The sequence below is a fragment of the Ambystoma mexicanum genome, chromosome 12 (assembly GCF_040938575.1).
Source record: "Ambystoma mexicanum isolate Mex_15411 chromosome 12, UKY_AmexF1_1, whole genome shotgun sequence".
In the NCBI taxonomy this organism is placed as follows: domain Eukaryota; kingdom Metazoa; phylum Chordata; class Amphibia; order Caudata; family Ambystomatidae; genus Ambystoma; species Ambystoma mexicanum.
Window position 1 is genome coordinate 1,059,472,370 of NC_090936.1, and position 24,699 is coordinate 1,059,497,068.

The 24,699-nt window shown below is 46.8% G+C and overlaps 1 protein-coding gene across 3 annotated transcripts in view; it reads left to right on the forward strand.

The window, feature by feature from the left end:
* KLHDC10 (kelch domain containing 10) overlaps positions 1-24,699 on the forward strand; it is a 345,723-nt gene that overhangs the window by 159,330 nt on the left and 161,694 nt on the right. For all 3 annotated transcript variants that reach the window (XM_069629599.1, XM_069629601.1, XM_069629600.1), the window contains one exon: positions 3,423-3,577. In XM_069629599.1, the coding sequence (XP_069485700.1) occupies positions 3,423-3,577 (155 nt within the window). The remainder of the gene's footprint in view (positions 1-3,422; positions 3,578-24,699) is intronic.

The following is a 24,699-nucleotide window of genomic DNA, read 5'->3' on the forward strand; positions in this document are numbered from 1 at the left end:
GTTGTCGGACCACACGGTCCACCCATCATAGGTCATGCAACCCAGAATCCTTGGCACTTTGTTATGCTTCTGCATTCGTCAGGTTTTCACCAACGTCTGTTTCTTTCTCTATACCGGTGTTCTTGGCCAACATTTATTTCAGATTCTCCTTGACAATCCCTTGACTTTGCCAGAACGTGTATCTCACACCTTTTATCTTTGGCCTGCACCCATTTCAGATACTTCTTGGCAGTCTTTTTTTGGTTTCACCCCAACGTGCATTTCACACAACTCACTCCGTGGTGTTCACCATTTACATGCATCTCATCCAACTCTATCTGCGGTGTTCACCCTTTTCCACCACCTTGCTTTCACTTTATTCATGATGTTCACCACTTGCTTTTCTCGTACCGTATTCACAAATGCTCATAATAGCCTTCAGTTCTGTATTCAATAATGCCTCTGCTGTATTCAAATTATGCTTCTTGCACGCTCAAAAGTACTTAACACTTTACAGCTTATTCGATATTCAAAAATGCTTGGTTTAATCTTCTATTGCAATAGTTTTCAGTTTGTTTGGTATTTCGACATGCCTGCTTCCAGCCCCCGAAGTGCTCCGGTATGAGTACCCTTCTTTGCAATCATTAGCATAGTGCCTCTCCTCCTTGCGTCTCGATTTTGCTTCACCACTTCTTCTCGCTGCGCCTTTTCCTCACTGGAGCCACAGCGAGCGGCGCTCGCTGTCCTGCCGCGTGTAGCTTTACTCTTCCTCAGCTAAAGCTACCAGCATCCTGCGGCTATCTGGAGGCTTCAGTGTCCCACAGATCCTGCTGTGAACACTGGACAATGAGGACAGCAGGCTTGTCGGCCTGCTCATGGCTAGCCTTGGCACCAGCATCGCTCGTACTCCTGCGCAGTTCCGCTTCCCTCCAGCTGCTCCTCCGCTTCTGCAAGCCGCATTCCTCTCCGGCAGTCTGTCTCCCAGCCTTCTCTCCCTAACTGTTGGGCGGTCTCCCATTTTCTACACCTGAGACTTGTTGAATGGTTGCAGGTGCAAGTCCTTCACTTCAATTTCCTGACCTAGGGTTAGCCTATTAGCTGGACATGCCTGGCTATTACAATGGAACTCCTCCCAGCCCTCTTTGTCTCAGTACCAAAGTGGTGTGAATGAATGGAAGTGTGCATAACTCTCAAGTTGTTTCTTTTTGTTATTGATGTGTTTATCCTGTCTAAATGAGGTGGTGTCCTCCTAGTTGATCTCTTCCTCGTCCCAGTATAACAGGCATTTCTAAGGATCACTTTGAAAGGGGTAGGGTTTAACCGTAACCTACAAAGGCTGCTTGGACTGAAGGTTCATTGTGAAAAGGGAATGGGGGAATACCATGTCTCACCCAAGGATGTCCACTTCCCCGCTCTCCAAGTCTCCTCCACCCAGGGGATCCTCCCTTGCATCGCCACCCCCTGGATCAGGATCCAAGAGTGATGGCCTTTCCCTGGCCAACTGAGCAGAGGATGTCGAGGTGGGATAAAGGTAGTGCGGATTCCCTTGGGTTCCTCACATGCAGCACTTGGCGCATCCGCGCAAGTAAATTGGACAAGATTAATCTTCCTCTGAGGCAAAGCTGCTGCCCCCACCTCTTGGAACTCCTTGCAGCACCTGGTGGGTAGGTCTCCCCAGGATAACCTGATGCCCAGCATGAGTTTCCCTGTGGGGATCGCCACCAATGCACAGCATTCCTGTTACCCCGCTATAAAACTCCACATTCACCGCTGTAAGTGCTGGATTGACGGTCTGGCCTCTGTTCTAGCTTTACCTTTCTGTGTCGCCCTTTTGGTGGGCGACCACGCTTTTACTCTTGGATGCAGATTCAGTAAGGGTGGCTGCATATTTACTCAAACTCTTGGGTTAGGGACACACCCATCCCGAGCTTTTAATCGGCGTATCTCTGGTTATAAAATTCATAAACTGCTCACTTCCAGTCAGGCCTGTGAGTAAGGTTAAAATCCATTATCCTTTCAACGTTGCAAAAAATTAAATTCAACTGGCAGTATTGTGTGCTGGCTGTACCATGCTGATTGAAAGCAAGTTTCTTTTGCAGCTCTAACTGGACTGTCTAGTTATGTACTTGGTTTTATATTTTCTACTGATCCTGTAGTAGGTGTCCGGTCAAATGGTTGAAAATAAAAGATCGAATGACCATTTGATCGAAAGTTAAATGGTCGAAAAAAAACTGGTTGAATTTTTTTATTTATTTATATATTTGTTTTGTTTTGTTTGGTTAAAAAAAAATATAGAAAAAATGGGGTTGGGGGGACGGACCCCCCCCCATAAAAAATAATAATAAAAAAAATATAATTCGACCATTTTTTCGACCATTTGAGCCTCGATCAAATGGCATTCGATCATTTTGTTTTCGACCAAATGACTGGTAACCCCTGTAGTACAGGTAATTGTTTTAAAAGCAAGGCTGTACTTTTGGAGAAATAATTGACAAACCATATGGGCAGTGTTGGAAATTCTAATTTTTAAAGTGTTCCTATATCCCACACGGAAGTAATCCTTGTGAATGCAATAAAAAACAAAGCATGATGAAATAGGATTAAAAGTTACTTTTCGGTCCTATCCAATTTTAGTCTGAAATTTGTCTCTAGGGTGGCAATAGGGAGCTTCTGTAATTGTATACATTCTTATGGGGAGATTTGCCTCTGGTGAGCGCTGTATAACCATGTAATCTAATGAGCGAGTGTCTTCTAGAGCCTTTATCGCGCACTCTAGAGAAGTAATTTTTCCTTGGCATGTCATGTAGCCCATGTACTGTGACTGAAGCCTAAGGTGAAATAACCGTGGCTGCCTTGACATTTTTAGCAAGTCTACCATGAAGGTGCCAAGATGCAGACCTAGGGCCATTAAACATTTGAAATTGATTAAAGCATCAAGCCAAACAACCAAACGTGATTAACCTAGTTTGATGTTCTATCACCATATGTTGTCTCTTGCTAGGAAGGTGCACAAGGTTGCATTTGGTCAGCTAGGCTGAGATGGGTCATTCTGCAAAGGGATATATTTTTTCTCTATCAAGTGATATTATGATGGTTGCATATAGCTGTGTTGAAAGTGGTTCATACAGCATAACTAGAAGGGTGTGTCTCACTTAAAGCACCAATTAATATCAGTCCTGTCTTTGCAAAGGAAGGGAATAACTGAGGGAGGGCCAACCTAACAACCCACAAGCAATTCTATCTTTAAGGTCCCCCAATTCATAAGCACATTTCCTGTTTTTTTAAATGGGTACATTGAATTGTTTGATTCACTGATCCTTTAGGTTTGCACAATTTTACAATAGGGATTGTTGGTATTTGTTGGTATGTTTTGCTCCTGGACCAAATACTTAGTGTCCAGTAATCTGCCACGTTTATTACATTTGTTATTCTGCCTCTTGTAGTTGTCCTTCACGGCCATAACCTTGTGGTGTTTGGAGGCACTGGAATTCCTTTCGGGGAGAGCAATGGCAATGATGTCCATGTTTGCAACGTGAAGTACAAGCAGTGGGCCCTACTCAGCTGTCGTGGGAAGAAACCAAATAGAATTTATGGACAGGTATGTGAAATAGTTATTATTCATAGAAGCTATGCAGCAGTGTACCATACCAACCTCTTGTCTACTTTTGAATGTATCTGGATTTCAAACAGAAAATGGAACAAGTTGCTTATTGCCTCTAAAACTTCCATCTGTGCCCTCATCCCTGTATTTAGTCCAAGCCCAATACAGGTTTTCCATCTACAAACACCCCCTGCAAATATCTAGGACCGTTAACCCATACATTCCAGCCATCCTAACGCTTTTTCCTTAAGTGATGGGTCCCTTACCAGTGTGGCTTTGTGCTACATAATAAACCCAGTGTAAAAATCTTGTTGTCTACTTTGAAGGCATTGTGTGGCTTTTGCCTTAATTGCCTCTACCCTAAAGACTGATATTCCACATTCTCTCTGGCTGCAAGAGCCCATAGCGTATACCTTTTCTACCTATAATGTCTTTTAAATACAATCACGAAAACAATTTCCATTGGTGCGGGACTTGTGGGCTATAATCATTTGAAATCACATGTTACAAAAGGGCCCCATATGTGCCTATACTTAGTTGGCGAGTCGGAAAGGGTGACCGTAATCTTTTACATAGCACAGGTATACCAAATCTTTGGCCACCACATCTTAAGGGAGGAAGCCTCCGTCTCTCTGTATTATTGGCCAATAGTTAAATTAGCTGCTGTAAGCATGTGGGTGGATAATACTGAATGGGGTTGGGAGGGGGGGGGAAATGATAAAGACCTCTTGATGTCCCCCAACAGAACCACTAGGGGGAACCAAGGGAACTTGAATACCCACAATTTGGTGTATCAAGGTGATAACCGCTGCCCAGTAGGGCTTAATATCAGGCCAATGCCACAAGATGAGCCATGGTTCTCACGCCTGATCGTTTGCATATCAGTGGTAGAGAATCTTAAGTATGTTCCAATATAATTCTCCTATATAGTGGTACATGTGGATGCCCTAGAGTCCCTCCAAATAGTTTCCCATGATGTGTTGAGAATCGTACGACCCAAATCTTTGTCCCAGCTTCTCATGCATGTCTCTGTCTCCTCTCCGGTGTCCGTGATCAGAAGCTTATATATATTGGAGTCCTTATGGCATGAAAGATTAACATGAGCCAATTTCTCAAAAGGCTTTTGGTCACTACCTCCCTCGTCCCCTGGTCTCAAGATGGACACCATTAGTGGTTTATTTCATCTACTTTTATTTGCTTGATTATCTGTGTTGTCTGTAGTATTTGAAGGAGCTGGCAACACACCGTATGGTAGTTTCCTAACAATATAAATTTGGCATTGGACCTTCTGAGTGCCAGTGTGGCCAAAATGTAAAGATGTGATGTTTTGCTATGCTGGTTGCTCTTGTCTTTCTGAATGAAACTCATCACAAATGTGTGTGGCCCTCTGTTTTTGTGTAGTTCTTGTTTTCTCCGATTAGCTTGCACATTCTGGTGTTCCTCTGCCTGGGCAGCATTAATTAAGTTTTTTTTTATTTTTATTTACTTGATTCAATCAAAATAAATGATTTTTACAAGAAAGAAGAGAAAATCAACAGTTGTAGAAGAAAATATTGAAGAATATTAAGAGTCACTGTATTGAAAGTCACTGTTTATCCAGTTCTTCACTGCCGTTATTTGCAAAAGGATGTTTCCGCCCAAGAATCTGTTTCAGAGTCTGTGTTGTGGCGATTGTCCAGGCGGTCCTTTCTCTGCTGATTAGTCTCTCCCACCAGAGTTCTTCTTGAGTGTGCGATGCCAACAAAAGTGGGCGGATGTATTTTTCACTAATTGCCTGAGTTCTCGGGCAGTTCAAAAGAAGGTGCTGAAGAGTTTCGAGCTCCTCCTCATTTTTACAGAAGCGACATCTGTTTGAACTGGATAGACCTCTAATCGCCAGGATCTCGTTGGTCTCCGAAAGGTTTAAGCATGCCCTCAAAAAGATGTTTCTTGCTGATTTGTTGGGAAATTTGGCGAGGTAGTTCAGGATGGTGCTCAACTTGTTTTGTTGTAAAGGCAGATGGTTAGTTGACGTAAGCTGAGCCACCCCGTCAAGGGTCTTTATCCAGTCAAGCTCCTCAAGTTTCCTTTTTATTTTCATTGGGGTTTGTAGGAGCTCCTCTTCTAGTTGCGAGATTTCGTTTAGCTTGTTTTTACACGCGGTTTCCCAGTTTTTCAGCAGTGTGCGTTTCGCACCTTGGATTTCCACCCCGATTATGTCCAAGATGGTAGGACATTTTGGGAGCCGGGTTTTCCTGTAGAGCATCAAGCTGTTGATTTCGATGGTTGCTGCCAGCGAGAGGAGATGCAGTTCTCTTCGGATCAGCAGCATAGATGTGCATTTAGGAAGGCCCAAGACAGAACGCCAGAAGAGCCCTTCTAGCCAGATACAAAGCTTTGTTGGAATTTGCGGCATAGCTTCTGCCGCATATGACAGGGAGGGTACCACCTTTGCTCGATAGAATCTTAGAGTTGGGGCCACTCGAGCTTGAGCAGATAGTTTCCGCACCTTATTCAGGAGAGCTTCTTGAGCTGCTGCATTGGTTTTTGAACAATCGAGCATCACGCCAAGATATTTGAAGCAGTGAACCTTTTCAAGTGCTGTACCATTAAGGAACCAATTCAGTCGTTCTTTTCTCCTTTTTGACTTTTCCAAGACAAGGATCTTGGTTTTGGCTACGTTAATTTGGGGATCATTGATCTGTATAAATGCTGCCAAGTTGTCCAGTTGGCGTTGGAGACCAATAGGAGTAAGATCCATCAGGATCATATCATCCGCATATAGCAAGCGGGATGTTTTCCTGGAGCCCATAGTTGGAGGAAAAGATCGGATTGAGGCTTCGGTTTTCTGGAAGTCGCTGTGATGCTGGAAATGCATCTGAGGGACAGGGCCTCTGAATCCTTGTCCTTTTTCTGTTTTTACCGTGTGTTCTGTCATGTTTTCTGCCCCGGAGTCCGTGTTGGACTCCTGGCAGTGCAGCTCTCTCTTTTGGTTTGGTGAACAGACCCATGGGATACCCTTATGCCACCCATGGGTAGGGGTACAACCCTGTGCCCCTAGTGTATGTTTTTGGGCACCTGTGGGTGGCACACGGAGCAGGGTATGGGCTGGTGGCAGCTCCGTGCTGAATTCGACAGGTGCTCCGGGTGTCCTCCATTTTGGGATACCCAGGCCCTGCCATTGGAATCAGTTGATTCCTGATAGGAAACAAGATGGCCCCTGTGGCCTCTTGCTTTCTATTGCCTGTTATCTTGTTTTTCCCAAAGTCCTGGGAAGCCCTGTCTCTGTCCCTTCCCCCTGACCGGCTGTTAGGTGGAAGTTCCATATATGGTGTTGTTGTGAAGGCCCAGCTAGACTGACTGGAGCCTTCCCATTCACTGTATGTTGTGGGTACCTCCTGTGGGTGGGACCTGGGTGAATGGAGTGGGTGACCAATATACACTCCTTGTTGTGGTTGTCTGGTTTCTGGCATGAGAGACAAAGACTGAGACAGCCCTGCCCGAAACTGGCCTGAATGCCGTGTGTAGTGTTGAATGGCTGGGTACTTGTCCCAATCCACATTCCTTGTTGTGAGTGTCTGAAAGGGAGGAGTGTGGCCTGAATGCACTGTGTGCCTGATTGGCTGACTGACTGCATGAATGCCCTTCTGTGTGATTGGCTGCTGTGTGTGTGCCAGCAGTGTGGATGAGAGACAGAATAGTATATCTGGGGACCTCTCACCACTGGAAATGGTTCAGGAACCTTCAGGAACGTTCAGACACGTTCAGAAGCGTTCAGAAGCTGAGTCTCCACTCAAGAGTAACTGGAACTGCTGACCCTCGACGCCCAGCTGGAAGAAGAAGACTTGCTGCTGCATTTGCTTCGACTGATCCGAAGGCTGCCGTGTTCGTCAAGGACTGAACCGAGAGAGGACCTGGTAAGGCGCCCTCTTCCCGTGCTCCGAGGGACCATCGAGCACCGCTACATCTTCGCCGAAGCGCCCTGGAAGTCAGACCCTCGAAAGGCTGCCGACCCGAGACGGGACCGCCGAGGAGATCGAAGTGAAGCACCCGGACATCGACGCCGTCGAAGTCCATTGCCGTCGACCAGGGTTCGCAGGTTTGTGTAACCGCTGGAGGCCCGTCGAAGTTGTGTTGCCCAGCCGTGGGAACCACTTGACGCCGTGCCGCCGACGACCGGAGCCGTCCGCTCCTTTGCCTAAGAACATTCGAATCGAAGGACTCCCTCGACCGCATCGTCGACCGCTTATCCTGCCGGAGAAAGTAGAGGACGACCAACGCGCCGAGGAGAAACCTGCCGGTGGGTTTCCCGCCACCCAACGACCTCAAAGACTCGGACGACCCGACGCCCTTGCTGGGCTTCCGTCTCTACAATCTTTGCGGTCCAGAACTATTGTCATCGAGGTGCCCCGCACACCTCCGCCTTGCAGGACGCCGACGAGCACCGCTCGGACGAAGCTGCCGCCTCTTCGACATCGTTCTACCTAGTTTGTCGACGGACGTTCGACGCCCCGTGCCTCCCGCTTGAAAGGGAAGGCATTCAAGAAGGGCCGTCGATTCCCCGTCGCCGAACCCCGAGGTCTTCGACGTTTCTCGACGCCTGTCGACGATCCGTGACTCCCGCTTGAAAGGGGGTCGCTCAAGAAGGATCCGTCGACGCCTCTTCGAAGGTCTCGACTCCACCAGGTACATTGGGGGGGTAAAAACATTGGAGGAGAGAATAAGACTATTGAACAATATATGGACTGGGCTTGTGTTATATCTCTTTATTTTACAGGTTGCCCAGGTGGGGGGGGATCTCCACACAGAACTGTGTCCAGTAGCGAGGGCCAGTCTTCTGCCTATTGGTTCAACCCTCTAGTATCTCTCCTCTCTCTATTGCTGGTTTCCTTCTTATTGATCTGCGTGCCATTTCTACAGTATTGTGCATGCACTGTTATGAGGTCTAATATTAGTGGTACCACTTTAGAATTGTAGATATTTATCATTATTGGTTTTCCTGAGCACAAAGTGCGTTGTTGTGATAAGTGTACATAACCCTTGAATATTAATTATATAAAGACTGTGTTTTCAGTAATACAGTGTGTGGACATTCCTTTGTGGGGGCTTGGGGATACACTGTACTTAAGAACCAGCCTGCATCACCTCCTGAGAAGCTAGGCCTTGATTGCTCGTCCATTGCTACCATAATCGAGAATCTTGGCTGGGGTCCTCTGTGCCTCTCCTCTACCATATAGAGAGCGGAAGTACAGACCCCCCACCGGTCTTGACAGTCGCCCATATATGCTATGAATAGGACGGGGGCTAAGGGACAGTCCTGCTTCACTCCTCTGCCTGATGGAATTTCCCTTGATAACAACCCTGCTCGATTTAACCTGACTCTCATCCTGGTGTTCTTATGAAGTGCGCAAATTGGTTGCAAAATTTCCTGGGGGCAGTTCCACTCGCAAAGTTTTCTCCATAGAGTTGTTATATTGACCTGGTCAAATGCTTGAGCCAGGTCAATGAAGGCCAAAAAGACGCGAGGGCCCCCCCTCGCTGATTTTGCCTTTTAATGCGCTCAGAAACCAGATGTTTGCCGAGGTCCCAATGTTTTTGGTGAATCCACTTTGAAAAGGATCCGCACACGCAGCATTTTTTTTTCCTGTCACTGGAACTATTTTAGGAGCAGAGCCCCAAACACGTTTCCAATTACATCGAAGTGCTATGGGGCGGTAGTTGGAAGGATCCTCTTTGTTGCCCTTCTTAAATATGGGTACCACTATAGAAGAAGTCCAGGAATGTGGGATGGACTTTGAGTCCCCACATCGCTCGAAGATCGCTCTGACCACTCCTCTGGATGATATTTAAGGAAAATATTTGTGATCCTGTCGGGCCCTGGAGCTCTTGAGGATTTGAGCCCACGTATGACCTCTATTATGTTCTCTTTATTACTTAGGTCAGTCCACGGTGTCTTTACGACATCGTCTTCGATTTCGATCGTAGCAGAAGGAGGTTTGAAGAGTTCTTTAAAAAAAGTTTCTTCTCCAATATTATTGGCCGAGCTTTCTTCCCCTGGTGTAACGGTAGATCTCAACAATGACCAAAAGTCCCGGGAATTCTGAAGGCTCATTTTCTGCAACATCAGTTCTGAGTCCTGTTGATAGAGCGTTTGATGATGGTGCAAAACACAGGATTTGTAGGCAATTTGTCCCTTGCGCAATTGGTCTAGGTTTTCTTGTGTAGGCTGGGTGTTAGCTAGCCGCTTCAGTTTCCTTAAGTCGCAACGCTTATCTACCAGGATCTTGCAATATGCATGGCTGCGAGGACCAGACATAAGTTTAGGTTTTGCAGTTTGGGATGTGAATGGGACCAACCGAGGCTGGTAGTCAGGAGCTGCGGGAGTGTCCTTCGCTGATTGTTTCTTCATTCTGCTTTGATATTGTGATGTAATGATCGCCACCGATCTGGCAGAGAGTTTCAGACGATTTCTTTGTTGATTGAACTCAACTTGGCACAGCATTGCGGAATTTTCGATGTTAAGTGATTTCCACTTTAGCGACAGCAGGTTGTGGTCGCTCGCGTTTGAGGCAATTACCTCGAAGGAAACGACTTGCGTCGCTAGAGGCCTGGTCACAAAAATGTGGTCGATGTCTGCTGAAGAATCTCCTCTCGACCAGGAAGAAAGCTGGTTTAATCTTGGGAGTAGGTCTCCTGCGTTGTCTGTAGTATTTGAAGGAGCTGGCAACACACAGTATGGTTGTTTCCTATCAATTATAGTTTTGGCATTGGACCTTCTGAGTGCCAGTGTGGCCAAAATGTAAAGATTTGGTGTTTTGCTATGCTGGTTGCTCTTGTCTTTCTGAATGAAACTCATCACAAATGTGTGGTCCTCTGTTTTTGTGTAGTCCTTGTTTTCTCCGATTAGCTTGCACATTCTGGTGTTCCTCTGCCTGGGCAGCATTAATTAAGTTTTTTAACAAGCAGAGCAACCAGCAGCTTGTGCCAGAACAGTTGCGTGTATGTGTGTTTCACTGTTTTTTTATTTTAAAATTATCAGCAAATCAAGAATGCAATAAAGGATTGCAACAGTTTTGTCATCAATTTCTACAAATAAAATGTTCATTGACTGCATTCATGGCCATTAACCAGTAGAAGATATATTTTACCTTTGCCAAACTACATTATGAATGCTCTGTTCACAAAATGGGCGCACTTTGTTCTTTGCTATTCTGAACATATTATACATGCAGCAGAAAACTAGATTGGTTTGAATTCAAGTTTTGGGGTTCTGGAGTCTATTTTTAAGAATCATGAGTGTGCTGGTAAATGGAGTTGTGTTGTAATGTACTTGCTACTTGGGTGCGGGCAGGCATGGAACACTGTGCAAGCCTGTGGAATGTTTGGCTAGGAGTCCAACTCCAGAGTTCCGCTACTGTCAGTTGAGCTTGGGTGATGGGACCCAGTGGTCTTTCGTAGTTATCAGCTTATGTAACTTATAATAAAGAACTTCCTAATAAGCCTAAGAAGTCTACAGAAGCTGCTTTGTAACAATGGCGACGAGGATTTCCAAGAAACTAAGCGTGAAGATGAAGAATGGTGCGAGGGGGGGAGCCACAGAAGGAGGGAGACCATTGCTCCCAAACATCCCAAAGTCCCATCATCCAGGGGCGCAGTGCGCTGGGTGTTAGGAAGAGAAGATTTGGAGGAGATCAAGAAGTTAAGCCCCACAAGATAATGAAACCCCAAAGGCAAAGCGCAGGACCTATAATGTTGAAGAGAGAGGGTCTGGAGAAGTTGGGAGAAGTTGGGGAAAGCTGTGATGCGCCAGTTTGAAGTGGTAGTAATTGGGGAAAGCTGTGAAGCCCCAATACGGAAGTTCACCCTCATATGAAGGTAGCTGGTGGACCTCCTAAGAGGAAGTAGGCGCCAAGATTGGAAGCTGGTGACCAGGTGTTTACCCAGATCGGGGAAAGGGAGGGTCCAAGATGAGAAGTCTATAGCAAAGTATGGAGATGAGTATCTGTTCTGACCCTATGAGCTACGGTGGGCGAAGTAGGGCAAGGAAGCGGTGTCTAGGGGTGTGCACGGAGCCCTGTTGTTGAAGAGGCCCTGTACCCTACGGGGTAGTTGCTAGTGTTTACGTCACCGTCAAGGTTGGCGTAGTAGACCGTACTGGTGATGGTGACCGTTAGGACATGAACAAGGAGGGAGCTCCGTTGGGTTCGCAGCCACTGTGGCAAATGCTGACGTCAGAACCCGAGCAAAGGAGTTGGCGGAGCAAAGGAACGCTGTGGCGTAATAGAGCAATCGGTTTAAAGAAAGATGGTGAAACTACACTCCTTTGCGGAGCACAGCGTTCTCTGAAGTACCCAAACGCTACACAGCATCAACAGAGCTGCGTGGAGTCTTTCAGTGCAACAGGGGAAGTTCAGCGTCCACAGTAGTTGAGGCCGCGAGTAAAGGACCCAACAGCGTGGGAGCGTACGCAATCGTTGAGCTGCGTACACTCAGCAGGGTCAGATATGTAAGGGTTGATAATTGCAGAGTTTGGGCATCTAAGGAAGACGGTAATATTACAAGTGCCAGCGCCAGTATTATTGCTGGATAATGTGTCGGATGTTGGCTGACACTTTAAGAGGAATGGCCCTGTCGTGAGATTAGGGTCTAGAGAAATGGATCAGTTGACCATAGACTGCGGACTATGATGAGCTCAAGGATTACGATGAGGTTTACGAGGAGGTGCATCGCATCCCTGTTCATGTAGTCTACGTGGGACAGATCGTATCAGTGTAGGAAGGGGTTTGAACGTGTGATCCCCGGCAAACAGATGGAAGTGACAGTGGTGAAGCTGTAGTCTGTAAACCGGTCGTACGAACACGTGTATCATTAAGAAACCTTTTGTATCCTTTTCAATGTAGTAATTGACACTACATGGATATGTGCATATGAACAAGTGAAGTTGTAAGTTATGTGCGTATGAGTGGGCGAAGGAGGGAGTGAGCAAAGGAAGGTGTGCATGTCACGTATTGTAGTGTTGAAGTGTGTTGATAAGAGAAGTTTAGGAGTGATGCATTGAAGCATAGATGTAATAACGTTTTGAGGATTTGCAGATGAACGGGGACTTTAATGGACTTGATAGAACTCAGAATTGCTCTAGGAAGAAGTGTGGAAGTATGGAAGTGATCTACGTGCTGAAGGATGAGCTGGCTATATGTAATCCTTTTGAGGCATTGTAGGGTACGTTGCAAATAGCAACATGGACTCTTGGGAAGATAAAGTGCCCATGTTGGTATTACTGCTTAAATGCTGAATGTTCAAAGGATGTTGAAGTGTCCATAGTTGTGAAGTGTCTCAGTGTGATTGTGGGTGAGTGCCACAATCGTGTCAGGGAGGTAGCGCCTCCAAGTGTTTGTGGGTGAGTGCTGCAGCAGTGTAGGGAGGTGGTGTAGTAGGTTAAGTTTTAAGTCTGAAATATGGTTAGGGATATCGCAACTCATAAAAATGTCTGGGACATCATCTCTAAAAGATTCACTGTATATTTCCCAGGAGTGAGTTTCTCCTTGTATGGATGTTCCTGTCTCGACTGGTGTCATGCAAGGAGGGCTATGTGTTGGATGGAGGAAGTGATTGTTGGACATCTCATGTTTGGTTTGTCATCGGAAAGGGAGGAGATGTGTTGTAATGTACTTGCTACATAGGTTTGAGCTGGCATGGAACACTGTGCGAGCCTGTGGAATGTTTGGCTAGGAGTCCAGCTCCACAGTTCCGCTACTGTCATTTGAGCCTGGGTGATGGGAACCAGTGGTCTTTCTTAGCTATCATCTTTTGTAACTTATAATAAAGAACTTACTAATAAGTCTCCAGAAGCTGCTTTGTAACAAGTATGGGTTAATGAACTCATAGATTCAGGAAGTAAAAAAAAAAACATTCAAATACGCTTTACTTGTTGTATATGTGCCTTACAAATGCACAATAAATAACATAAATAAACTGCAGTCAGGACCGACGACCTGTATCCCGAGGACCTACAATATAATCAAAACCTCAAAATAACTTGTGTACACAGAGATGTGGTGACCTATGCAAAGGTACTCTGGGCCCTATAGTTTAGAAATCAGACTATGATAACATCTGTTGTACAGGCGTGGTTACCCGAGGAGGTAATGGGCACAGACTTTCCAACCTTTAGAGAACTATTAATACCTGACTATGAACTCCAAACACAAATATTTGTTCAATTAGCCTTTATTTGATACAAGTTTCATAGGCAAACAGTTCATCAAGACAGTTCAAAAAGCCATGACAAGATAAAATTACTACGTTTGAATGGCTACAGGATAAACATCAATGGCAAATCCACAATTACAATTCCATAAGACGAATACAAAGTCATCATATACCTAAAATCCATCATTGTTAAATTCATCATGCTAAATCGTCCATAGAGGATACAAATTAATGAGTTTAAAACAAAGCCTCGATGGTTAAGGCACATTTTTCATCAATCTCATCCTTCGTAACCATGCACGATGTAGATATTTTGCGACAAAATGGACATTGAGTCTCATTTTGATTGTTTTTATTTTTTTTACAGAATTTCATGGCATGTGCAAGGCTTCTCACGTTAGAGGTTTAGTACCAGTTTCAAATATCTGTCTCTTTAAAGCCAGCACATAGGAACATGAAGTGAATAGTAATTTCCTTCCCAGAACCACAACATTGGCGAGAAGGGATCTATGTGATCACTGCGCCGACGAAAATGTTGACTCCAATTATGGCGCAGTGATCAGATGGATCACGGTGCCCGCATCCCCCAGCCCACATTTTGCTTTCCAACCCCCCCACCCCACTTATCATTTTTTTTGTTTTTTTTTAATACATTTTTTATTGTTTTTTTACATAAAGAAAACATACGTCTCGCACAGCGAGATAAAAGTTGTGTCCCTACCCCACCCACCAACAAATGCATTCCGCGTACCCATTACAATAGAGCTTCTTGGCACTGTCAATTGTCTTTGTTATGCCAGTAGTGTATGATTTTACAATTTCTGTTCATGTCCTTGGGTGCCATTCCACTTCCGGACGGGGGCCACCTTTCAGTGTGCGTCTTCCCACTTTTGCCAAATTTTTGGGCCTTTCTCAGGACATCCCCTGGCCGTGTAGACTCTCTTTTCCATTGCGAATGTTCACGTCCGTGGTCCATTGTTCATAGTTTGGTGCCGTTTCAGAGCCCCAGAGTTGCGCTATGTTTCTCTTGATTACCGCAGTGGTCGTGAATAATAGCACTTTTTCGTAGCGTGACAGTTCGACCTCATCATCTATCCCCAGTAGTAACAGTTTTGCATTTCTATGGATCGTTCTACCCAGTACTCTTGAGAGATCATCGCAGCACTGCTGCCAGTAATGTCGGATTATGGTACAGTCCCATAGTATGTGATAGTATGTGCCCTCGTCTCGTTTGCATCTCAAACAGGTTGAAAAGGAGATCTTACCCCATTTGAATAGTGCCACCCTCGGGTAATATATTCTATGCAGTACTTTAAGTTGGATCAATCTTAGCCTGGAGGAGATCGCTGTTTCTCTGGGGAACATCAAGGCAGTTACCCATTCCTCTGGGAGTATATCACCTACGTCCCCCTCCCATTTGGCTTTCAGGCTCGCTAGTTCTCCGGTGGCAAAGGATGTTATGGCACTATACATGGTAGATGTGACTTTGTGTTTAATCATGTCCGGGAATAGGTTACGTTCTAAAGGGGTGTACTCAGGCATGTCGATCATCTCAGGGAGATGGGTCTGTAGTGCGTGTTTGAGTTGTGTGTATCGATATTGCTCATTTATCGTCAGATCAGAGGTGGTGATTAGGTCCGCAAATGGTATTATTTTGTTACCTTTTATTATGTCGCCAATTTTAGTGATGCCCGCTTGGGTCCAAGAGTGCCATTTTGGAAGTTTATTCACTTCCGGGAGTAGTTTGTTATCCCACAACGGTTGAGCTGGGGTCAGCTTATTGTCCCAGCCTAAGTATTTGTGGATGTTTGTCCATGTTAGGGATATGTGTGATAGCATGGATGGGGTAGTAGCTCGGTCTTTTTTCCAGTAGAGGTACCTAAGTATGGGTCGTTCATTTCGGTTAGGATCTGGTTCTCTGTTGTGTGGTAATGTCATGTCCGCGTGGAGTCTGTCGTTCACTATTGCCATCTGACTAGCCCAGTAATAGGTTTGCAATCGGGGCAGTCCGATTCCGCCTTCCCATACAGATCTTTGTAGTGTGGTTAATGCTAAGCGAGGGTGACCTCCATTCCATAGCAGTTTTCTGAGCGTCTGGTCTATTTTATGGAATTCGTTGGGTGCTATAGATAGTGGCGCGTTTTGAAGTATATAAAGGAAGCGGGGGAGCGCCAGCATCTTGAAGAGTGCGGCTCTGCCTAGTAGTGTTAGTGGTATGGACATCCAGTGCCGGACATCTTCTTTAAATCTCGTCATTATTGGGTACAGGTTATTGGGTACATAGTCTGTCAGGTTGTTCGTGATTTGGATGCCTAGGTATCTGAATGTCTCCTTTTCCACATAGTATGGGCACTCATCTGGCACCGCATTGTCTATTTGTTTCAGTGGGAATAGTATGGATTTAGTCCAGTTGACGGGAAGGCCGCTGAATGCACCGTATTTTATTAATAATCGCGTCACTATGGGACAGGATTTGCGTGGGTCTTTCAGATATACTAACAAGTCGTCTGCGTATAAGGATACCCTGTCCTCCCAGTCGTCTGCCCATCTGAAGCCGCTCCATGTTTGTGTAGATCTTAATAGAATTGCTAGGGGCTCAATTGCTATTGCAAAGATTATGGAGGACAGGGGACAACCCTGTCTCGTGCCCTTTCCTAGATGGAAGGGATTGGAGACGTGTCCATTTACCTTTGTGGCTGCTTCGGGGCGGTTGTAAAGTAGTTTGACCCAGCTCATGAAGTGCGGTCCTATGCCCATGCGTTGCATAATGGTCCATATTGCCTCCCAGTAGACTGAGTCGAATGCCTTCTCAAAGTCTATGGCGAGTAAAGCCAGAGGGTCCTGTATCTCAGATAGCTTCTCCAGTGCTGTGTGCAGCCTATATATGTTTTGTCTAGTGGATCTCTGTGGCATGAATCCACACTGGTCGGGATGTATAAGTGTGTGTATGACTTGTTGGAGGCGGTTGGCTAGTACCTTTGCCAATATTTTGGCCTCGCAGTTTGAGAGAAATGGGCCTGTAGGAGCTGCATTTGTCGGGTGGCTTATCTGCTTTGGGCAGGACTATAATTGTGGCTTTCCTTAAGTCAGGGGGGAGACAGCCCTGTGAGTGTGAGTGTTGTAGTAAGCGAAGTAAGTGTGGGGAAATTACATTTGCTCCTATTTTTTTCCATGTTTCAATGGGGAAGCCCTTCGGGTCCGGGGTCTTGCCCGATTGGAGTTCTGACATGGCTTGGGTTAATTCCTCTTCAGTGATTACCTGTTCTAGTAGAGTAGACTGCTCTGTGTTTAGGGTGGGGAGGGTAATTTCCTCTAGGATGTTCATTACGGGTGGTGAGGTTGGTGCTTTGTATAGCTCAGTGTAGTATTTTGCAAAACCCTCCGCTATGCCTACGTCTGTCACTAATGGTTCTGATTCTCCTGTTAGTTGCCTGACTTGGCTGAAGCCCAGGTCTCTACGTTCCTGCCATGCCAGCATTTTCCCAGCTTTATCCCCTGTTTCGTATATCTTTGCGTGCATTGTAGTGTGCGCCTGTTTTGCATTGTCTAGGGCTATGTGTTGGAGTTGCGCCTGCGCCAGTTGTAGTGCGCGGTGCGTTTCCGAGTTGTCATGGGTTAGGTGATCGGTTTCTGCTTTTTGCACTTTCGCTTCGGCATGGCGTATTGCTTCTGCTTGTTTCTTTTTATGGGCTGTGGTCCAGGCTATTATTTCCCCTCTGAGTACTGTCTTGAATGCCTCCCATAGTGTTACCGGGTTATCCACTGAGTTGGTATTCCTCTCAAAATATTCTTCAGTGGTCTTTTGGATATGTTCAACTAGCTCTGGGAAGCCTAGGTAGTAGCTGTTCAATCGCCAGCTGGGTGGTGGGATCGACCTGTTGGTATTAAGTGTTATTACAAGTGGGGAATGATCTGATATACCTCTGGGGAGAAATTGTGCCTCACGTACTTCGTGCATGTTATTCAGTGGCAGTAGGAGATAGTCCAGCCTAGACAGCGAGGCATGTGCGCCAGAATGGTATGAATATTCCCTTGTGGCAGGGTGCAGCGTTCTCCATACATCTTGCAGTCCCAGTGCGCTAGTGAATGTGGCAAGTTTTGTAAATGTGTTCGGATTTCTGGATCTTCTATGTGTTCTATCAAGGTCCACGTCCATTACCTCATTAAAGTCTCCCCCAATCAATGTAAGGTCTGCAAGATTATTTATAATTAGAGGCGTAATGTCGTTAGTCAGGGGGGTTAGTAGGTTAGGAGGTGCATACACTGCCATCATGGTCACCGAGCGTTCTCCAATTGTACCTGTCGTGAGTACAAACCTCCCTCCCGTGTCTTGCGTAATGGTTGCGGGCACAAAGGGGAGTCTTTTATGTATTAGGATCAGTACCCCTCGTGACCCCATGGTAAAACCGTCATGGAATGCTAGTCTGTAGTTGGTGCGTCTAAAGAATGAGCAGTTGGTACCGGCTAGATGTGTCTCCGTCAGGAATACCACATCCGGGGAATGTCTATTCAGTGTTTGCAGTACTAGACGTCTTTTGATACAATTGCCGAGCCCATTTACATTCCAAGTCATCACTCGGACTGTCCTGTTTTTGTTCACGTTAGTGATTCCTGCCACTTGACACGTGTGTGGATGACAACAGTATGCGTCGGGCCCTCGATAGCTTTGTGGTGTTTCATGCTATGGGAATATCTGCCAAGGTTAAGGGCAGGCTGGTTTTCTGTCAGGACATGCGTTTCCATCTGTGTTGTGTGGTCTGCTGGCAAGATCGGAGTGACAATTGGTGTGCTAGGGATGGTGTGCTTTTTGACATTATAGATGGTGTGGTGTCTTGGAACATAACTAACATGAAACAAATCCCCGCCCCCCCTCCCTATACTCCTCCCCAACATGAAGTATCTGTCGCCCTAACTCTACTGGCGTCAAACAACTATACCGCCAGATTAACTTAATGTGAACTGTTTACACCTTTCTCTCGACTTACTGTTCTTAGGCAAGTTTGGTGTTCCGAGTCTCAAGTCTTGAGCTGAGGGCGTGGCTTTGGCCGATGCAGTGAGTGCTCACGGGCCGCGTGCCTTATTTACATCAGTAAATAAGGCACGCGGCCCCTTACCGCAGGGCCGCGGTGGAGTAGTATTTCTTGTTGGTGCCACTGTTTCAGCCCATTTCCTCTTGTTGTGGTGGTTCCTGCATCGGAGGTTGTGGAGCTGGACGCCTTCTGTCTAGTGGCTCACGTCGGTTTCTGTTTCTGGTTCTGTTGTTTGCAAGTTTCCAGTTGCCTTCAATGTGTTTCTCTGCCCAGTTCCACGCTTCTTTTGGGTCTGTGAAGTGTACTGTTGTCCCGCCGTGGTAGATCTTGAGCTGGGCCAGAAAGAGCAGGCCGTATTTTACATGTAGGGACTGGAGTTGTCTTTTCAGCTGATCAAAAGATTGCCTGGCTCTCTGGACCTCCCTTTTGTAGTCAGGGAACAATGCTACCTTGGTTCCATTGAAGGTCAGTGTGCCTTTGGCTCGCGCCGTCTGGAGTAACGCATCTCTATCTCTATAGTTTAGCAGTTTTGCAACTATGGTGCGTGGAGGTGCGCCGGGTATCGGTCTTCCAGTGGGCACACGGTGCGCTCGTTCGATTGAAAAGAACTTCGAGAATGTCTGGGGTTCAAACATGTCAGTTATCCATTGTTCAAGGAACAGTTCCATGGAAGGGCCTTCCGTTTTCTCCGGTACGCCCAGGATGCGAACGTTATTTCGTCTTGATCGGCCTTCACTGTCCTCTGCTTTCTCCTCCAATGTTTTCAGACGTGCCACTACCCCGGCCATCCTTTGTTCCATGGTGCGTAGCCCGTCTTCAGTCCCAGAAATCCGCTGTTCAGCTTCTCCTGTGCGGGAGGACAGTTTCTGGAGATCGTGACGGAGGAGCGAGACGTCTGTGCTGATGCTATCCATCTTTTGTTCCATGGAGGTTCTGGAGTTTATCGCAGCCATGATATCCTTCAGGGATATGTCTTGTTCTTTTTCTAACATGGTGTTTGATTGTTCATGGTCTGCTTGTGCGCTTGCTGCGGCCGTGGTGAATTGGTCCATTTTGCTTTGACTTGTCAATTTTTTCGCTTTGTCTTTCCCCATAGCTGCTGGCATGGTCTATAACGTTAATCGGTAACGTCCGAGGCAATTGTTCCGTCGTAGAGCTTCTTTCCCCCACTAGTCCGGGTGCAATCTGCCGGATACTGTGTTAGGGTTTAGTGCGCAGTTAGTTTTTGCTTTGGGATTGCACAGCGTTCAACACCGCACCCTCCAGCACTTCTTTGGCGTAGCTGTAACGGTGTTCCCACGTAGGCAGGTGCGTCGTGAGACAGTTTCACCGTGTGCCACCGTGTTCTGCCGAGTGTTCTCCCGGGCAGCGCGGGGGGGGGGATGTAGGTTGATCCCAGAAATCTGTGTGTCTCAATATGGTGGATCTGTTATGGAGGGGCAGTTGGGAGAGTCCTCGTAGCGGGCCCACCGGCAGCGAGGGGGAAACACGCAAGTTCCTGCTTTCCCGTCCCCCCTTCTCCTTACCGCAGGATAGAGGCAGTAGCTGTCCGATAGCGAACGGGAGCCACCTCAGGAGTCTGGTGGGCGCTCAGCGCTAAGTGGAACGTCCGAGGAGCCCCAACGGTTCCGGACGCTCCGATGGTGCCAGCAGGCAGGAGCAGTGTACGGGCACGTACGTCGCTACGTTGGTGCGGATTTGACTGCCTGTGAACGATAACCGCTGACGCCGCTTCCAAGGGTGTATACCCTCCGCCTCGCGATTTGCCGTTGGAGGGTGATTTCCACGGTTCCACGGGTTTCACCGGCGGGAGGCGGGGAGGCACCCAGCGGGGTCCCTCTCCCCGCATTCCGGGAGGGGCACCGGGGTTCGCTTGGGTCTGATTTAGGGTCCTTTGCCTGTCGTGCGGTCCAGCACAGCACCGCACTCGCCAGCCGCCGGTATTCGGGCAGGGTTTGATGGTGACACACGGTGGCCTCCGTTCATCCGCGGTCCGTAGCGGCCATTTTGTGTGTTCTGTGGCGCGCACGCTTGCTTTCTTGAATGTCTCGCCAAGTGGGTTCTGCGGCACCGATTTTCACAAGGAACAGGTAGGGACGTCCAGTAGAGGTTCCCACATCGAGTAGGCACTTTTGGGTACTTGTAGTCTTGCGGGAAAACAGGATTGTTTCAGGATTTGGCTGGCGGCCCGGGAGCGAAGCGAGCTCACGTCCTCATCGCTCAGCTGCTGGCCACGCCCCTACCCCCACTTATCTTGACGGAGGTACGCTTCTGCGTGTGTCGCCCACACCCTTCTATCTCTGCGGCACCAGCTCTTCCCACTAACGTGGGTTAGAGCTGACGCCACAGGGTGCTTCTTTTTCCTTTTCCTTTTCTTTTTCTTGTCCCCCGCAACCCCGACTCCTGTTATGGCACCCAAGCAGAGCGGGGGGGGCGACCCTGCTCTGCTTGGACGCAGTAAATGTCACCCTCATTTTGTACACCTCCAAAGTCGCAGTGACTGTGGGGGAGCACAAATGAGGGTGGCATTTTGGTACAGTTCCGCGAGAAAGTAGTCCCATTAACTTGCAAATTGTGTGTAAAATTAGCCCCTGCCAAGGTACCCATCCTGAACTTCAGGTAAAGTGCACATGCAAAAGGAGGGGGGGGCATTGATAACATCTGGGAATATTTCATAGCCCAAGTTTAGCTTTGATTCATAGTAATGCGGCCCTGTTAACTAAGAACATGCTTCACTCATCCTGACGTGAGACCGGACGACAGCCGCTTTTTTCATGGTGGCATCCGATACTGTAATTCCCAAATCTGCGCGCAAAACAGGTCTTATCGTCAGATCTTCCACAGTGGGTCTGATATCCGTCTCCATGTGAAGCAAAGCATTAGAGGGTGCTTATGGGAAGTAATAATAGCTTTAAGAAAATACTCTTGGCCTTGACACAGGTTTGGACACTAGAATGCCCCCACAATTCAGCCCATAAATTGTTCCCGTGAAGGTCTGGGCTTTATAAACCTGTAGCGTTTAGGTGATGTGGATAATAACACTGAATCATCCGCAAAGAGAGCAGATATCTTGTCCACACTTGGCTTAGGCTAATCCACCAAATGCGCAACGAGATCCATAATTACCTAATTGATGGATGCGCAAAATAACAATGAGGCCAGGACACAACCCTGTCTGATTTACCCCCAGGCCCGCCCCTTCTCAACTGGGAAGGGGTCAGTCCCAGCCCCCCACCGCATGGTCGTATAGCTGTTGGAGTATAAAAGCTGGATCAGAGCAAGCAAAGGACCTGGAATGTGTCTTCTCTAAGCATGTGCCAGTGACATTCTAGTAAGTGTTTAGAGCGTGATATGGCCTTTCGGGGCTGGGACTGTCTCACTAAACTATATCCTGCACCTTGGTTGCCCTCCTGCCTGTGTTGGACATTGTGTTCCCCCTGCGCACTGCATCAAAGTGCTACAACTGTGTGATGTGTGTGTCTACTCTTTAACGCACATCTGTAAATCGATCTGTATTGCGTCTGCCTTCAGACATAAGGCTTACATTAAAAGAGTAAAGAGGGAGTTGGACCTTAACAGGCCATTTACTGTTTATCTACACAATGCTCTGTTATGTGTAACCATATTACTTTTCTCCTGTCCTAAATAGTTACTATGTGGCCTTATAAAAATGTATTTTTCAGTATTCCATTGTGACATAGTTTCTTGTAGTTACTATTGGGTTTAATTGTACCATCCTGGTAGCCTCCCTCTATCCAGAAGTGAAGTCCGACTGCTGTGTTGGGTAAGATGTTCATATTGATGATAAATCTGATCGACCTGTGTCAACACCAGAGCATTTTGCTGGACTTGGTGATTATTTTTCCTTGTTCCTGGGTGAGTGGCAATCTCTTTCACCTCACCCTCTCTTTTCCTCTTTTTATGGGTGACCTTTTTATGTCCCTCAATAGTGTATGGATTTATAGTACCCTATAACCTTTGGGCTGACTGCATTTTTAATATGGAAGCACACAGCTCCTTGTGGGCAGTGTTGCTGGTTTGCCTTTGGGCTTCCCTTTATTTTCTCTCCCTTTATCTTGCGTGAACTACTGTTCCCAATAGTAAACTGGTATTTCCATCCCCTCTACATTTGGTGCGAGACCAGCACACCCCACCTTATGTAGAGTGCTGGGGGGAGATGCATGGTATCCTCCTTTCTCACTGACCTAGTATCATTTCTGTTACAATAGCAAACTATTATGGCTGGTGGCAGTGTTTTTATGACTTTATATTTAATATTACACGCAGGCTGTTCAATCAAATTCAGTAATGCACAGGAGGATCACCATTCTGCTGGAGTGGTGGCTTCCTTATTTTTCCGCCATTGTGAGTGTGCTTGTTGTTTCTTGGGCCTTCTGCTGTCATCCTAGGTGGGGGAGGGCCTGGTTAAAGTTTTGTCTTCGGTGAGAGTCCTTTGTTTTTTTCCTGCCGAGGCTCCAAAGTGTCTGAAGGCAGGAAGTAAGGGAGGAGTCTGAAACTCTGCAGATCTTTGTCTTCTAGTCTGCCTGAAAGGAACGAGTTCCTACTGGCTGTCCTGATTTGACAGTCTCCCGCTCCTTTCTGTAAACTGCACGGAGAGTTTGCAGACATTGTGTGTGGGTTCCTGTTAACTAGTCTGATTCTGGAAGCTGAAGACCAGTTCACCACTGGAATCAAATCCGAAGAGGAAGGAAAGACTGCTATGACCGATTCTAGCAAACCGTAAAGCCTGCTGTGTAACCACAGCCTGCTTTTAAATCTTCCTTCCAAGTGAGCTCGGGGTCCCGAAGACCACCTCTACCCATAGGGATTCGCTGGTCTTGAGAAGACCTGCATTTTGAGCCATCCCTCAATGTGCTGCAACCTTGTTGGACTGCAAACCGCCAATACCAGGGAACCTTGAGCCAGTTTGCAGAGAATGATCTTTCGAACTCCAATTCCTGTCGCAACTTTGGTGGACTCCTGCTGGACCTCCAGAGACACGATTGGAATCCCCGAAGTCCCCTCACCAGAGTGCTGGACTGAGAGTGAAGAGAATCCGACCTGTGATATTGGTTCTTCATCAGGTACCTGTAAAAGTTCACCAAATCTGCAGAGCCATTAAAAGCCTTGAATCCTTTTATGGAAGCCTCTCCTGTTGACTACTTTTGCAGTTCCCCTCCAATGTCCGTTTCTTTAGTCACCAGACCAGGAATCCAGGGTCTGGTGACTGGGTCCTGTGCTGCTGCCTTGGGAAGACGGCCACTTGCAAGCTATTTGTCTTTGCTGAGGTACTTTGTTGGCTTGGGTAATACTTACCTTAGGTCTTGGTGATCTTGTGTGGCTGAGTGGGTGATTCGTGTGTTTGGCAGTTGGCCCATACCATTCGGCCAGACCTAATAGTGGAACGCCTATAGGGGGCCTTCTGTGAAGTCCCTGAACACCTTTTACAAACTCTGAAGGGCTTACTTGTTCAGGGAGATATCCTCAGGTACTTCAACTTTCCTGCATCCGATACCTATCCTGACCTACCTACTGCTGGCTCCTGGACCACTGAGGTTGCCTCTTCTGCCTCTGAAATCTCATGGTCTAGAATTGGGAAGCACTTTAAAAGATGAGGCTTCTAACTTGAAATGAGAGCAAGTGTTGAAAAGTACTTACTTGTAAATGTGTTGGTGTGTACATTTGATTCCTGAACATAATTAGTTACGTGTCCTGAAGTTAATACCTACATTTATTTTTTGCTTTTAGGCCCTCAGAAAATTAAGGTATTTTACTTACTTCGAAATGGTGTTTCACTCTTCTAAATCTAATGGAGTTGGTGCTGTTGTATCATTTCTAAACTGAGTGTCTAAGCCTACCAATAGGGTGTACTCAGCTTGAATAGCTGCTACTCCTCTCAAG